The 16,371-nt window shown below is 54.4% G+C and overlaps 1 protein-coding gene across 5 annotated transcripts in view; it reads left to right on the plus strand.

Moving 5' to 3' along the window:
• Positions 1-16,371, plus strand: part of TRAPPC9 (trafficking protein particle complex subunit 9) — a 541,977-nt gene that overhangs the window by 426,523 nt on the left and 99,083 nt on the right. For all 5 annotated transcript variants that reach the window (XM_041769344.1, XM_041769347.1, XM_041769345.1 and 2 more), the window contains one exon: positions 8,979-9,069. In XM_041769344.1, the coding sequence (XP_041625278.1) occupies positions 8,979-9,069 (91 nt within the window). The remainder of the gene's footprint in view (positions 1-8,978; positions 9,070-16,371) is intronic.

Genomic DNA, 16,371 nt, shown 5'->3' on the forward strand with positions numbered 1-16,371 from the left:
CGGCCAGCCGAGAAGCCACTGTCCGCTGCTCTCGTGTGATGGCTTTCCAGCTCTCTCAGTTGCTGTGGATAATGACCAAGGGTTCAAATTATGGTGCTGCTTTCTCCTGTGAGCGGTGAGGCTGACAACCCAGGCCTGTGGGCTCAGAGGAGAGGCTGGTTACCCCCTGGGCTACAGGTTCGCCCAGGGAAGAGTTGTTTGAGCAATTGTTTTCTTTTTCTTAAAATATAAGACGAGTTCGTGGTAAACTTCAGTCACGTGAATAAAGACGTCTCACAAACAGCTCCGTGTCTTCAAATTGCAATATGTTACCAAATATTTCACTGCTGATGGTCTAGTGGAAGATGAGCAGGAGGGTATTTTATTAGCTTTCTGCATTTTTCCATGCACCTAGCTGTTTTTCAAAGATTTGGAAGCAAACATTCATGGTTCCCAAGATGCATAGAATATTAACTGAGTGTACATGAGAATGTTGTAAATAAAAAGGCTGTGCACAAATAGTAAGTTTAATTAGTAATGATGAATAATAAGATACAGCTCTTGCATAAAAGACGGGGCTCCTTAAAAGTAGGAAGGCTCTCCTCTTTATTGGCCTTTCATCCCTAGTAGCTAGTACAATACACATAGTAGGTGTTCACAGATACTCGGTATGAGTCAAGATCACACACTGGGAAGGGGATGCACACAGGGAAAGATGCCTGTGGCCAATGCAGGATAGACACAGTGCAAGGTGCAGCCATCACAGCCAGGGGAGCAGGAAGGGGGGGCACCCCTTTTCCACAGGCACACAGGTAAGAAGGGGGAATGTGAGGTTCACATTCGGTTCTTCGACTCCCAAGTGCACTGCTTAGAGGTCTCATTGACCTGACATTGTTTTAAGGGCTGTGGGTCCTTATGAGATGATCTGTAGGTAACTAACAAATAATACATGCTCAGGAAAGAGCAGCACCTGCCCTGAGCCAGGCACAGTGGTTGTGACCAGGGACTTCACTTATTCTCCTGGGGCTAACACCCATAAGCAGTGCACTGAATTCAGCTAAATAGTTGGGAAGGCATGGGTGCTCTTTGTCCTTGCTGCTTTGGAGAGGGGAGAACAGAAGAAGTTCACACTGAGCAAGGTTCAGTCTTGGACCCCAGGCCTCATGGCTCACCACCTCCAAGGATTTGTGACCAGTAGGAGGAGTGAGTGAACAACAGTGACTCCAGGTAACTCAGCTGTGTCTCTGAGGTAGGAGTGGCAAGCATGGAGGCCCCATAAAGAGAATTTGTCATTCCTTTCTAGGGAGTTAGATGCTGCCTAGGGGAGGCCCCAGAGGTAGAATGAGAGTTGTGCTAACCTGAGCTGGGAGCTTGTATTCTCTTTTGGTTTAGGCACATGGGTTCATCATTGCATGTGTTGTGGCCCAGGAGACCTGCAAAACCTGGGTGCACACCAATAGGAGTTTTCCACAGCCCTATTGCAGAGTTACCGTCCCTCTCCTCGTGAGGGACAGGAGCAGAATCTCGGGACAGTGACCTACTGACTGCTTGGAGATGCGATTGCTGTGTCCCTGGTGACTAGAAAGGGTTGTAAAGGGAGAGAGCTTTTTTCAGCACCACGGAGAGTTCCCACCAGGTTTTCCCCTGGGGCTGCAGGGAGGGGGCTGGTGCAGCTCCAAGCTGGGTGCCCAGCGGGTCCCCCCTGGGGCTTCAGGGAGGTAGCTGGTGCAGCTTCAAGCTGGGTGCCCAGCGGGTCCCCCCTGGGGCTGCAGGGAGGGGACTGGTGCAGCTTCAAGCTGGGTGCCCAGCAGGTCCCCCCCTGGGGCTGCAGGGAGGTGTCTTGTCCAGCTCCAAGCTGGGTGCCAGGCTGACCCCACCACCACCTACCTGCAGCTTCGAGGCCATAGCTTGACTTAGGCCCTGTGCACAGAAAAATCCTTGCCTGTCAGGTGGAGGTCATGGGTTCATGCCCAGGTGTCCTATGAAGAATTGATACGTTTACAGCAAACTGTCAGAAAGTTGGTCCAGAACTTGGGCTTCAGGGTCATGGATGTGTCAGCTTGCTTATTCTCACCATGCGCCCAAGTTCAAAAAAATAAAATTGAATAGAAATCACAGTCCCTACCTTATACCCATCAGGTTCTAAAGTCTTAATTTAAACATAATATTAAATTGAAAAGATATATATTATACACTTACTAAAGAGCCTCTCTGGGAAGCCCTTTGGAAATGTTCTAATAGAAGCAATGATGGGGATTATAGCCTCCATTATCATTTATCAATCTCTTGCCCCAAATGCCAAGGTCTGTGTATTTAAGAAATGGTAGCCGCTGCCACCTCCGCCTTCATTATGGGATGTTGCAGTCTTGCCTGTAATAACGAGAGATGAGGGCAGCTGCCCAACCGACTGGTCAGCCGGCTTTGCATTTGTGTGTTTAGGGCCAGACACCAGACTGTTTTTTGGTGGCGTATGGGGCTGAAAGGGAAGGGGTGTGCATGCAGGTAATTAGCTTTATTAGCTCAGCTGTATAATTTTATGGCTCACGTCCGAAAGCAAATTAATACAGAAATACGCTATTGGAATGGTTTCCAAAGCCCCAGTGCCATTTGGCAACTTTGTAATTACTCACACGCTAACTTGCTCCTCTAACTAATCATTTCAAAGCTCCTCATCCTGGCCACGTTCATTAGGCACTATTTCTATTTTGCAAGCACCGTGGTGCGATCTGCCTCAAATGTCTGGTGTGATTTTTTTTTCTTTTTTTTTTTTTTGTGAGAGGGAGTAATATGCCATGTTCTGAGGTCTTAATTTTACACCCCTGGAGAGAATCAGGAAAAGAAAAAACATGAAGATGTGCATGTTAAACCCAAATCCACCAGCCACCTGCATGTCGAGCTCCTCTGCCTTCTGAGTGGGATGAGGCGCACTGACTTTTTTCAGCCTCAACCTAGGAGCTCTGTGCGCCTGTACCGTTTCAGGTCTACAGCTGCTCCCAGCGTGGTTTCATAATGTTAGCAGCAGAGCTGTATTGTTTACTTTTTTCTAAAGTTTTTATTTGAAATATGTAAAATATGCACATGGTTCAAAATTTAAAAAAACTAGTGTTCCCCTCTTGCCCATCCTCCCCAAATGGCCATTTTTCTTCTTCATTCCTTCTACGTATTTCAGAATTTCTCTCTGAAACTAAGTGAACAGATAGACTTTTGTTTGTTTTTACACAAAAGTATATGCTGTTTTGCATCTTGGTTTTTTTTTTTTTTCCACCAAACTGTACGCCTTAGAAAACTGCATATTCATAGTGAACTTTCTCCAGTAGCAGAGTGTGAATCTAATGCCTTTATTCCCATAGCTTTGCCATCAGGGGGTTTCAAACTTTCAGACTTTTGCCAATCTGGTAGCGATATTCTTGAGCACATCATCTTTCCTTTCTGGAGCTGCCATGCCGTGGGGAAGCACTAGCGTGCCGGAGTTGGAAGGAGCTCCAGAGGAGTCCCTGCACTGTCCTCCCAGCTTCTGGTTCCTCATCTGCATGGTGCCAACTGCAGCATCCTGCTGGTTGAAGGGAACATGTAAAGTGCTCACCACAGAGCCCGTCTCAACAGGAGTGTCCCCAACATTCATACCCTTCTGTGTCCCCCTCTCCAGGACTCGGTTGTAGGTCTTTAAGTCTGAGGTTTAGAATTCCTCTGGGAGCATTTCCTATATTGGGACTTGGTCATCACTCTGAGAGTGAATTTCATGGCCCATTAGATCCTAGATGAAACCAAAACCAAAACAAAACAAAAAAAAAAAGCAAAGCTGGCTCCTTTTGCTGGCACTGCACATGCAATCCCACTTCCTCTCCATCTCTTTGATTATAGTGAATCACAGAGTGCTTTGCAGGGACCTGGTCATGAGCTGAGGAGGAGGGCTTGATGTCTTCCTTATGAAAGAGAAAGTAGCTCTTCACATGGTAGCCACAGAGAGAAGGGAAATGTAACTGCTTTTCTCCACTGCCCAGCCAGTCCCTGGGCTCTGGTCCTTCATCAGACTCTGCAGGGGGTGAGATGGATGGCGCTGGGGCCGTGGTAGCAGGGAGATGCTGACCTGAGTGGGTGGCAGAGTGGGGGCTTGGGACCGATTCAGTGCAATTGATGGCTCCCAGGAAGGACACACTCCTCATGATCACCAAGTAACCTGCACAATGGTCTGTGCTCTCATTGGGGGCTGGCATTGGCCCATTCCTGGGTCACTCCCCTTGGGAGGGAGATGACCCCTTACCCTGCCCCCACCATGGATCTTGTTGGTTTAGGGACTGGAAAAGTGGAGTCCCAGCCTGGGACTGATAGATGCCTTCCCCTTTTAGAGACCCACCCCAAGTGAGAGGCCATTGCCTAAAATTTCTAAGTACTCCTGGAAAAGATGCCTCCTTGTGTTTGCCCCCGAGGGTGTCATGGTGGGCGGTGCTCCTATGGCCGGTCGAGTAACAAGGATGGAATCAAACCAGCCCTGTGGTGGCTGTGGTCAGGCTTGCAGTGCTGAGTGGTGGCCACAGAGGAGTCCACAGAACTGGGCCAGTGTTGCCTGGGAGTGTGTTTGTGTCCAGCCTGAGCCTCCTGGGCGGGGAGGTGGGCTCATTTTAGCCAAGAAACCCAGCCATACTCCGTGTCAGTACCTGTGCTGCTGGGTAATGGGCCAGGCCTCATGGCCATCTGTCACTCACAGCAAGGACATTGCCCACCTTCCTGAGGCTCTCTGTCCTCACACGTGTGGCTGGCTCTGTGCCGAGGGCTCCACCAGTCACCCTGTGGTGATGCCAGTGCAATCCCATCGGAGGGTCCTACTTTCCTTGCTCTAGCAGTGAGTGTTGTGGGCAACCCGTACCAGTGAAGTCCGTCTCCGATGAAAACCACCCATTTCCACATGCCTGAAGTCATGTAACTGTGCATACAGGCTTTCACTCAACATTTATCAAGCTACCAGGCATCGTGCAAGACACTGGCACTGGAAAGATGCAGCCAGGAAGATAGATATTGAGGCATTGATCATTGATCGCTGTAATCCTTGCAGTATAGCCATGAAGAGCCTTGTCGAGATACCATGTGAGTGTGTGTGTATGTGGGGGGTGCTCCACTTAGGGGCTTTGCACTTGGTCCAAAAGTAGGAGTCAGCAGGTGGAAGAGGAGGGAAGAAGAAATATGGAGCCTGGGAAGGGGAGAGCAGCCTTGTGATTATGTCCCAAGGATCTCCCCGTGAGGGGTCTGGGTCAAGGCACCTAGGAACCCGTGGGTGGTGGAGGTGTCCTCCCTCCTGTCTCCCACCACAGGGCGCTAGGTGTGCACAAGGTGGTGAGGACACAGATCAGAGGTGTGTGGTCCTCATGGATGGGTAATGTGGGCTTCCCACGTTCAATAGGAGAGGGACCTCGATGGGGCTGGAGGAGCATAGACAGGGGGTGCAGGTCACCGACTCCTCCGGACCACAGGTTCTTTGAGGGCAACACCTGGGCCTATTTCTCCACAACTGCAGAGCCTCACCACCCTATCTTTGTCCTCAGCCATCTAGCAGGGGGCTGGTAATGACTCGGTGTATGGAGGAGGCACCAGCATAGAGCCCTCCTGCTGGTGGATACCTGGGTGCCGGGGCTTGTGGAGAGCCTGTGCCACAGCCCGTGTCACAGTGGAGGGAGGCCCCCACCCACCCACCGCGGTGCGCCTGCGGTGGAGGAGGGCTTCCACAGTGGTTCACAGCTCCGTTGCATGAATGGGAGAGTGACTTCGGAGCAGATGTGGCCTGTGCAGCCTTTAGGAAGTCCTGGAATGGAGCATTTTTGGAACACACTGTTCTGTTTGCCGGTAATTAAATAGAATGTGGGTGTCTGTGCGTGGGTTGCGACGCGATTTCTGGCAGCGTGGTGTGAGCTAACACCGGGAGGCACGCAGTTACCCAGTGCAGGCAGATCCAGACCCTCACCTGTGCTACGTCTCCTGTGTGTCCACTCTTGGTGTTGCTTTCCTGCAGATCTCTGCCCCGTGGATTCTCGCAGGGAAAGCATCCGGGGAGAGACAGCACTGTCTCCTTCAGCTCTGTTTTGGGGAGAGGCAGCTGGAATGTCAGGACGGTCTCGGTTGCTTTTTTAGAAGCTGGCAGAGCTTTCCTTTGGGTGCCTGGTTTCTCCCCGTGAGAGCTCTGGCCTGAGGGGCAATTTCTGTCGGTGTTCGTTTGGCAATGCCAAGAGGGTCCAAAGCCAGCCAGGGTTTCTGTGGGGTGAGTCCTGGGGGGAGTGGGACACCACATGTGCATTTGTGATTGTATACATGTGTGCCACTCCCACTGGTGCGTGTACGGGCCCATACACAGAACTTGGCCTTTTGGATCTTAACGTTGTTGTCTGCTGTCTAACGTAGAGGCTTTTAGCGGTGAGTGAGAACGCAGACTCTGGAGTCAGACTGTCTGGGCACTAATCATGGCTGTGTGGCCCTGAGCAAGTGGCCTAACCTCTCTGTGCCTCCATTGCTTTCTCTGCAAAAGTGGCAGAGTACTTAGTGTGTGATGGGATTTGGGTCGCTTAGATAATGTCAGGTGCTCAGGCCAGGCTTCCCCCAGAAAGTGAGCTTGGCTATTAGGGTCTGTGCACGCTCACACCCATGCAAACCCATAGGGTTAGGATGGGGTCTGAATGTTTGGCCCAAAAGCCCACCAGAGTGCTCCCCTCTTTCTCCAAGAAAGCTCTGCACCTTCCCCTGGTGAGATTGTCTTCCTGCCCCATTCCTTACCTTAAGAAGTAATTTAATACAGCGTGTCATATGTCAAAATTAGAATATTCAGATCTGTGGATTGCAAGGAAGAAAAAACAACCATTCAGTCATTATCCATGGAAATTAAACACCGTACGGTGTCGTATTCATCAACACGGAGACTTTCCCAGCCAATAAATTCTTAATACTAAGCAATTCCTCTTGAGAAAATTAAATTTCTGCGAATTGAGAGTGGGCTGCCATTTACTTTGGAGCGTGGCTGTCTGCACAGGTCATGTTACCTGGGCGCTGGAGTTGAGAAGCCCGTTCTCTTCTGCTGCTGTGCAAGCAGGCGGTCCAACCAGCGGGCTGACCCCCTCTTCCTCCTGGGGAGCCTGGAGCCAGTCACAGACACTCCCCACGCGGACCTAAATGCCCAGATCTGGGGACAACAAGCTTCTAGGAGTTCAGGGTCCTTAACGGAGACAAGCTCTCCCCATTGCAGGGGGAACAGGCCCTGTTGGCTTTGGGCCACTCCCCATGCTGAGCAGGTGCCCAGAGCCTGAGGCAGGCTCAGAGGAGGAAGCTGTAGGGGGGCGGCGGCAGGAGGCTGTGGGCAGAGAGGGTCCCCCGTCCTGGAGCTTGGCTCAGCCACAATTAGCCTCCATGTGAGGCACGGGCCAGCCCCCGTGTCAGCCTCGCTGTCTGTGTCAGCCCCCTGGGCTCCCGGCCGCAGGTGTGGGAGTGCCGAGTGCGGGGTCCCCAGGCCCGTCCGTGATGTACCTGTAGGGAGTAACTGCCCCCAGTCCTGACACGGTCACCCCTGAGGTCTCGCACATCCCCAATGCTGGGTTCCTACTGAGCAGGTTCCTCGTGAGGAGTGTCAGACGTGGCTTGTCAAAGGTGACAGAGCTGAGCATTGCTGTCCCCCTGCGGGGCCTCGGCTGCCATCAGGGGATGGAAACCAGCAGGACCCTCCGCTGCTGGCCTGCGCACCCCACCCCCTGTGCCGAGAAGTGGGTGCCCCTCCCCTCCATGTGGCCTGCGGAGGGGAAGGATACGGAGCTGTGGTGAGGCACCTGGTGGACGGGGCATCTGTGGGGTTGGCAGGAAAGATGACCGTACTGGTGGGAGGATGGGGAGGCGGGGGCCCTGACAGGTCACCGTACTGGTGGGAGGATGGGGAGGCGGGGGCCCTGACAGTTCACCGTGCTGGTCAGAGGACGGGGAGGTGGGGGCCCTGACAGGTCACCGCGCTGGTGGGAGCCCGTTGCTGTGCAGCCAGCCCTGCTCTCTGGTTCGCCGATGCTCAAGGACCGAGTGGTGCTCCGCGGTGCCCCCGCGCCCCCAGCCTCGGCCGGCCCTGGGCTGCTCTGCCTGCAGGGCCTCGTCCCCGCAGCTGTCCTCCCTCTGTTCCCACCATCGAGAAGCTTCCATCTTCTCAAGTTCAGGCTCACGTCTGGTTTCAGCGCCCTCCCCGAGTCTCCATCCCCGTCTGGGTCGGACATGCTCTGTGTTTGTTGGATGCGATCAACTTGCTGAAGGCAGAAAAAACCGGGTTTTCTCCTCATTTCCCTAATCAGGGAAGAATGTCAGGGACTAAATTCTTCCCTTTTGATTACAACTTAGATTCTGTGGCTTTAGTTGACGTAGGAAAAGGGAAAGAGGCTTGCAGATCTGTTTCTGAGAGCCACGTTGGCTGTTTAATATTAGTGCCCAGGACACATCTGTTTTCAGCATTTCTAAACCTAATTTCCTCATCCGCTCAGACGTGCCGAGAGACTGTGACTTCCTCCATTGTGAACTCGCCTAAATGAGCCCATTCGTCACAATATGTGTAATTACATCAAGATGTATAACACGACAGACATGAAACCAGCACGCAGCCGACGCGCGTCCAGAAACGCACTCGGTTACATTGAACGATGAGCCGTCCGCCGGCTTTATTAAGGAGACACAACCTTCCACTTCCTGTATCCCCCCCACCCACCCCGCAAGAACAGCTGTGGGATTAAAATTACCCCATGCATTTCCCTTCTTTGTACGACACTTGCTTGATTTACCTGATTTGGGCTGAGGGAGGGGAGCCACTTGATCTATTTCTGTGCGTGTTTTCCACACTCAGATCATGTCCTGGTGGTTGGTTGGACATCATTTGAGAGGAGGGAGACCTAGATCTGCTGTGGGAGGTTTCCCGTCCGGGACTGTATAGAAGCTTCCAGAACTCTTCCTCCTGTCCCTGGGTCTCCGCACGAGCCGCGTTTTCCTTGACTGGCACTCACCCCTCCCTGAAGCGCAGAGGCGAGGCGAGCGTAGAAGGACTCCTGAACCAGCTCGTCCTGGAGCACCTGCAGCTGGCTCCTCTGCAGTGGGGTGAGTACCGCCCGGCACCCATGGGTGAACACGCGGCGTTTCTGCGCGGGCGTCTTTTCCCGCGGGTGAGGTCGTGCCGGCCAGCTGGCCGTGGCAGGTCAAGCCACGGAAGACACAGGGCCTGAGCTTGGCCCTCCAGGCATGTCCCGGCAGCACACACTTGTGAAAGGGTCAGCGCCCTCAGCATCCGCACACATGGCAACGGGTGTCGAGACCCCTCTAGTCCCAGCTGCTGCAACGTGGGGCATCCTCTGCGGCGGCACTTGGCCTTGTCCACACGGGCGCGTCTTCAGTCTGTGTGTGGTTGAGTGGTGGAAGGGATTCACGTGCTACCCTCTTGCTCTTACTCCTCCCTGGATGAGCTTTGACAGCTTTTCACAGGGTCGGTACGGAAGAGAGCGTCTTTGGTAAGCACCGTAACTCGTCTGCAACCCGTGAGCGTTCACCATGATTTAGCACCTCAAGCATTGCACCTGCGTGTTTGCTTCCAGCAGCTTCTATCCTGGGCTGTGCCTTCCTGATAGCAGCCCGACATATTTTGTTGAGGAACAAACGGAATGTATTTTTGTTGACGTGGGAGGCTTTATTATTTTCTGGAAATGATTTCATTATCTATTCTAGGTCAGAAGCTAGCAATCAGCGAGATATATGTGTGTGTATATATATAACCCCAGGTATCATCGTAAATTAGTATCAGTCTTTTGCCCAGTTAATTAAAGTGTGATCTCCCCTTTCACATGCTAGAAACACCTGGGAGTTGTTCCAGGAGCAGAGGGCCTTCCCGTTGGCCTTCCCTGGCTCCCCATCAGCCTGTGAGGCCCCCTGTACTGCGGGGGGACCTGCCCTTCTGCCAGACCCCCTGCTCCCACAGATGAAGGCCGGGGGAGGCCCGTGAGCAGCCGGCGTGGCAGCAGCCAGTGGACCACATGTTACACCAGGTGGCTCTTTCCATGCATCCAGCCTGAGAAGGAGGGGGACGCATTTCCGCAGAGAATCAGGGTGTGCACCTGTGGTGGCTTCTCTTGGCCCCCAGACCATTTTCTAGGTTGGAAGGTCCTATCTCTTGGTTACCTGGGCACAGCCAGCTCCTTCCACCAGATGTGGGCAGCTGAGCAAGTCAGACACCCAGAGCCTCCCACCTCTAGGGCTGGGACAGGCCCCAGGGGACCCGTCCTGTGAAACAAAATGAAATAAAACTTGTGTTAACGTATCCTGTCCCTCAAAAGAACTTCCCCGGGGCCGGAACAGCCACACAGCAGCCACGCCCTGCAGTGGGCCCTACAGGGTCCAGGCTCCTTCCAGAGTCCAGCAGGAGTCCCTGAGTCCACACTGGAGTCCTTACAGGCCTCTTTCCTCTTCTGCTTGTTAGCAGCGTTTGGGTCCGCTGCCCTGCACACGTCATGTGCATACCAGAATGTTGGTAGATAACAGGTGTTAGCAGTACCACCCCAGAGAAGATGCTTTGAAAAAATAATCCTAGGGCCTGGGAGGCATTTGTGCCCGGAAGCCTTGCTGGCAGGACAGGAGCTGCTTCCCTGCAGCTCCCCAAGCAGGGCAGGTGGGCGCCCCACCTGTGGTGTCCAGGGTGTCCGCCTGTGCTGAGGTCCTGCGCTCGCAGGATCCACACCCCCCAGAAACCACGCACAATGTTTTCCCGGTCGGATTGTCATAATTTGCTTGCTACCATATCTGGCTGTCTCCAGTGAACATCTTTATGAACAGATTTTTGTTTGATTTTCTAACCAATTTTCTGGCTTTGGAGTTAGTTACTGAGTCAAAAGACATGAATGTTAGACTCTTGAGCTGTTGGGTCAAAGGAATATGTGACTGTTGATGGCGACGTGGACATTGTGGGAACAAGGATTTCTGAGGTCACTTTCCCTCCCGTGCTGTGAGCGCGGTTCCCGTGTGGTGGCCCCTGAGAGCTGGTGGGCAGTTTTGCCTGCCTCCCCAGCCCCCTCTGAGCCCCATCCTTAGCCTCAGGACATGCCAGTGCCCACCTCCTGTCATGTGAGCTGTGGGTCCGACATGTCGGGGCCTCAGCCCCTCGCACCACCCAGGGCCCAGGCTCTGCGGTGTTGGCTGTGCCCCGCCGTGATTGGCCTCTCCTGACTGTTCTCACGGGGCCCCTGACCTGAGGGCGTTCAGGTTTTACTGTGCAGGCTGCCGAGCTGGGCCCTCACCTACCTGAGCACTTACAGGTGCTTCTTGAGCTGCCGGACATCGGCCCACGTGGCCCTGGCTGACAGATTTCTTTCTCCAACGAGAATGGGCTTGGGTGGGCAACTCAACAAGATAACAGCTATTATTTAACCGTTTTGCACGTGTGTGTCACATGGCGGGCGAGGTGCAAGGATGTCACAGCGTCCTTTTGACAGCCTTGCGCGCCAAGTGTGCCCTTCTCCAGGTGAGGATGCTGCGGCTCGGCCGGGTCAGGGGTCTTGTCCAGCACCGCCAGCCAAGTGGTGCCTGGTCCAGGGTCAGGGCCAGGTGTCCTCACACTGGGATCGTGGCCGTTCCACTAGATCACGTGATCAAAGTTTTCTATTCTTGCTGTGGAAAGCTAGGAAAAAATCAGAAAAGTTGGACTGAGAAAAATCGCCCTTTACTCACCCCCAAAACAACCTCTATTTCATTGGATTTTTGTGTCTTTCTAAGCCTTTTTGGTGTCCTCAAATTTAAATTTTGTTTATAGAGATGATCATACCATATTTGTACTTTTGTGTCCCTTTTTTATTTGCCTGACAAAACACCAGTGCTCCCCATGTTACAAACGTATCTTACGCTCCTGCGCTGTTACAATTTCATCAAGTGGACCTGAGGCAACTTAGCGCTTGCTCCGTTGCTGTTCCGAGATGTTCATCGCTCTGTAAATCACACGCACCACCCTGCACGGTGAGCTTTTTCGTGTTGTGGGGTCATGCTGTCTGCAAGGATTCTCTGAAGTTGCTACTATTTTTGTGGTAGAGCACAAACATGTCCGTGTTGGCTGTGTGATGGGGTGGCATCACCTGGGGGACGGGCCTGCTGCTGGCACCAGCTGCTGAGCGTCCTGGTCCTGGCTCTGCTGCTTCCTCGTGGAGTGACGTCCTCAGGCAGGTGGACGAGCTGGAGATGCCGAGGGCACCAAGTGCTCCGTGAAGGCGTGAAGAGATGCCTGCATCCTGGCATCTCAGGGGCCAGTGGGGGGCCCCTGGAGTTGCTGTGTGCCCGTTGGTCACGGAGAGGAGGAAGCTGAGATTCTGGGGTGCATCCAAAGGCAAGGCAGGACGGGGCAGGTCAGAGCTGTGGCAGGGCCTGGGACGGGACCCCACGTTGGCGTGGTCGGGCTGCAGCTTCCCAGAGGCCTCTCCTCTCCGTCTGGAACCTGTCCTGTGAACTGTGTGGGGCTGCGCCTCCAGGTGGTAGAGCCCCGCGTGCTCCCCGACTGTCCGTTCCACTGGTACCGGTCGTGGTGACTAACAAGGCTGAGCTAATTCGGGGGTCCCGCAGCCGTGCCCCCTTCTACCTCCCTCGGCTGGTGCCGCCTTCCATAGCTTTCCGGGTGCCTCGGCGATGGCCTTGCGCCTTCACAGACTGCCAGGGAATGCAGATTACGTGTTGGCTCCATTACGTGGCGGAGGTTTCCACCGCACACCCTCCAAATCCTCATCAAGCGAGCCCCACCGCGTGCTCCGGCCCCGAGCCGTGGTGTGCAGGCAGCTCGCGCACGCGTGAGGCTAACAGGTCTAGGAAGCAGCAGGCATGAGACCCGTGTGGGGACACCTGCCGCCCTGCCTCAGGGAGCATCTCGCCCTCATGCCTGGGGAGCACGACACAGTGTCCACCCTGAGCAGGTCTGGGCGGTCATCACATTCAGGGATTTCTGTCACCTCAGGTTGCACGGAGAATGTGGGTTCTTGGGTTGCCTGTTCGTTCAGTGGGTTCCTGCTGCTGACCATCCGCTCTGTAGCAGGCACCGCTCCAGGTGCCGGGGACCCGCGTGTAAGTTAAGCTCCAACCCTGCCCTCGAGACGCTCCCGGTCTGGTGGGGGAGGGGGACCCAGGGCTGTTACCGGACCGTCCACGCACAGCCCGCTGTGTGCCGGGTCGGGGCCTGTGCGGGTGTCCTGGGAGCAGAGGCAAGAGGCAGCCCGGGAACCCGCCCCCTGCCCCTAGCTTGTTACAAAGGAGCCAGCTGTGCACTTGGGGACAAGGCACAGGACCCCCTGCAGGCCCGTCACACCTGAGAGCTGACCCCTGCCTTATGGCACCGGCTGCGTTCAGCCCGTTTGGGAGTCTGGATCCGGGGGCCAGGGGGCCAGGCTGTCTTCGCCTTGAGGGTGGGCTGCCTCCCAGGGACCGTCCCAGGGTGTCCTTCCGTCAAACTGTGTCACGTGGAGGCCTCGTGTGGTCTTGTTTCTGACCTGAGATTCGTGTGTATCGGCTGCCGTAAGTCCCCAGGTGCAGTCGCCTGCCAGACACCTTGGTTCCAGCCAACCGTCCGCACGTGGCCATGCGTGGCCTCCCTGGAGGCTGAGCCTGCCCCCGCCCCCCGCCTGTTCCCCAGGTAACTTAGCGGCACGGGGCTGTGGATTTCTCCAGACATCTGCTCCCGGGTGGGAGCGTTAGCCTGTGGCCCGCTGACGGGCGGCCTTGCTGGGCTGACCAGGTGGCTTTGGTAAGCCAGAGAGGCTGGCAGGCGGGGGGGCGAGGAGCCGACCCTGGCACCCAGTGATGGCCAGAGGCCGCTCTGCCTGAGGCCCAGCTTGGGACCCGAGGGGCCATCTCACTGACCCTTTGGCACCTTTGCCAAATACAAATATGCAAATATATAAAGAACAGAAAAACAAAAAAACATTGTAAAAGATATAAAAGTAGTTATGTTGTTTTTGAAGAAAAGAAGTGATTAAAAAAAAAAAAAACCCGTATACAAAGCCAAAGCCCCAGGCTGCTCTCCATCCCCTCCTTGGGTATGACCCCATGGACTTAGCGGGTCCCTTGCTGTCCTGTCACGGGAGGCTGGTGGCCCTGCCAGAGGGGCCAGCTCTGTGCCCTGCTGCTCCTCGTGCTCTGTCCTCACGGCCAGCACCTGGAGACCCCCGAGTCTGAGTCCGCGAGGGATGGAACGTGCAGAGCCTCGGCTGCACACAGCTCGCTGGGCCGTCCTGTGTCTGGCTCCGGAGCCCGTGTCTGCACTTCTGTGAGACCCTGTCACCCTCTCCCCGGCTCGCCCCCTCCGCCCCAGTCTTCTCCTTGGCCCTACGCACCCTAGTTTTAAAGTAATGTTTCGAGCGTTACTTGTCATGACTTTCCCCTGAAGAGTAACTGTATTTGTGGGTGCTTCCTGCAGCGAGTCAGGAGCTGTGTCCAGTCACTTTCTGTGTCACTTTTCTCCATAATCACCCCCTGAAATAGGCATTCTACTACATCTTAGGGAGGAAACCAGTGAGTTAAAGAGGACATACTTTGTCTCCAAATTTGCTATTTCTGCATCTGATCTGCTCCCTGAGGTCCAAGGTCCACACTCTGGCTGACTTCGGTTCTTCCCTTCATCCCCTGTGCTTCCTGCCCTCACCCCCTCCTAGCAGGTGGCTACTGAGCCCCTCCCAGGTGCCCGTCTGGGCTATGCTCGGAGGGGGGGGACACTCCCGCATGCCCAGCTCTCGCTCCCCCTCACCTTCAGCTGCCTGCCACTTTCTTTGAGAGACACCTTCTTTTTGGAGGGGATTTCTTTCTTCCTTCCTTCCTTCCCTTCCTTTCCTTTCTTTCCTTTCTTTCTTATTGGTGTTCAATTTGCCAACATACAGAATAACACCCAGTGCTCATCCCATCAAGTGCCCCCCTCAGTGCTCGTCACCCAGTCACCCCCACCCCCCGCCCACCTCCCCTTCCACCACCCCTAGTTCATTTCCCAGAGTTAGGAGTCTTCATGTTCTGTCTCCCTTTCTGATATTTCCCACTCATTTTTTCTCCTTTCCCCTTTATTCCCTTTCACTATTATTTATATTCCCCAAATGAATGAGACCATATAATGTTTGTCCTTCTCCTATTGACTTATTTCACTCAGCATAATACCCTCCAGTTCCATCCATGTCGAAGCAAATGGTGGGTATTTGTCATTTCTAATGGCTGAGGAATATTCCACTGGATACATAGACCACAGCTTCTTTATCCATCATCTTTTGATGGACACCGAGGCTCCTTCCACAGTTTGGCTATTGTGGACATTGCTGCTAGAAACATCGGGGTGCAGGGGTCCTGGCATTTTACTGCATCTGTATCTTTGGGGTAAATCTCCAGCAGTGCAATTGCTGGGTCGTAGGGCAGGTCTATTTTTAACTCTTTGAGGAACCTCCACACAGTTTTCCAGAGTGGCTGCACCAGTTCATATTCTGGAGGGGATTTTCTGCCGTAGGATTTGTCCTGGGGGGCGGAGAGTGGCACATGGGGCCACCCCTCCCACCTCTTGACTCTGAACCTGGGAAATAAAGGTTCATGTCTCTGCGGTGTGGTGAGCTGCTGTCCTCCCCAGTGCCCTCTGGCTCCTTGGGCCAGGACAGGCCATCCAGCAGGAGGTGAGAGACGTGGTCTCCGTGCTTGCACCACACCCCTGTTCCACAGGTGCTAAGAGGGTGGGTGTGTGGGCAGCTTTCGAGCTCTAAGAAGACACAAAGGAAAGAGTCTGAGATCTGCAGGGTGGCAGGTACCAGGTTTCCAGTCCCTGGTGGGCATGGAGCTCATGAGAGCCTCCTGCCCACCAGAAGTGGGCCGGGCACCGTGGTCATGACAGCCTGAGCCACCAAGCCAAGAAATGTCCTGGCTCTCAGACTCATACCGCCTATTGACACAACGACCTCATGACGGGCCTCTGCCGGTGTCAAATGTGCCTCGTGTCACACGGTCCCCACGACAACCCTGAGAGATTGGGAAAACCACCCTTGTTTTATAGAAAGGAAGCTTGAAAATCAGAGCGATCATGTCCCCGTCACCAGCACTTGGGTGGCAGAGTAAGGAATGATCCCAGGCCTGACCCGGCGAGGCTCCCTCTGTCTGACCCCGATCAGAAGCCGACCGCCTGCCCGCCCCTCCCCTCCCCCACGCCATAACCTGGGCGAGGCCGTGCATCAGTGTGTGCTCGGCTTCCTTTGCAAAGAAACCTGCACAAACGAGCCTCAGAATTCAAGAGGCACACAAAGCTGTGTGCGAAGTCTCCTTCCTACCGCCGTCCTCCCCTGGAGCCATCCCGTCCCCCTGCCCACACCTCGCAGGCGCCCGCGGTGGCTTTGTCCTCAGTGGGAGCACGTGAGAGCTTCCTGCCGC

The sequence above is a fragment of the Vulpes lagopus genome, chromosome 9 (genome assembly GCF_018345385.1).
Source record: "Vulpes lagopus strain Blue_001 chromosome 9, ASM1834538v1, whole genome shotgun sequence".
NCBI lineage: Eukaryota > Metazoa > Chordata > Mammalia > Carnivora > Canidae > Vulpes > Vulpes lagopus.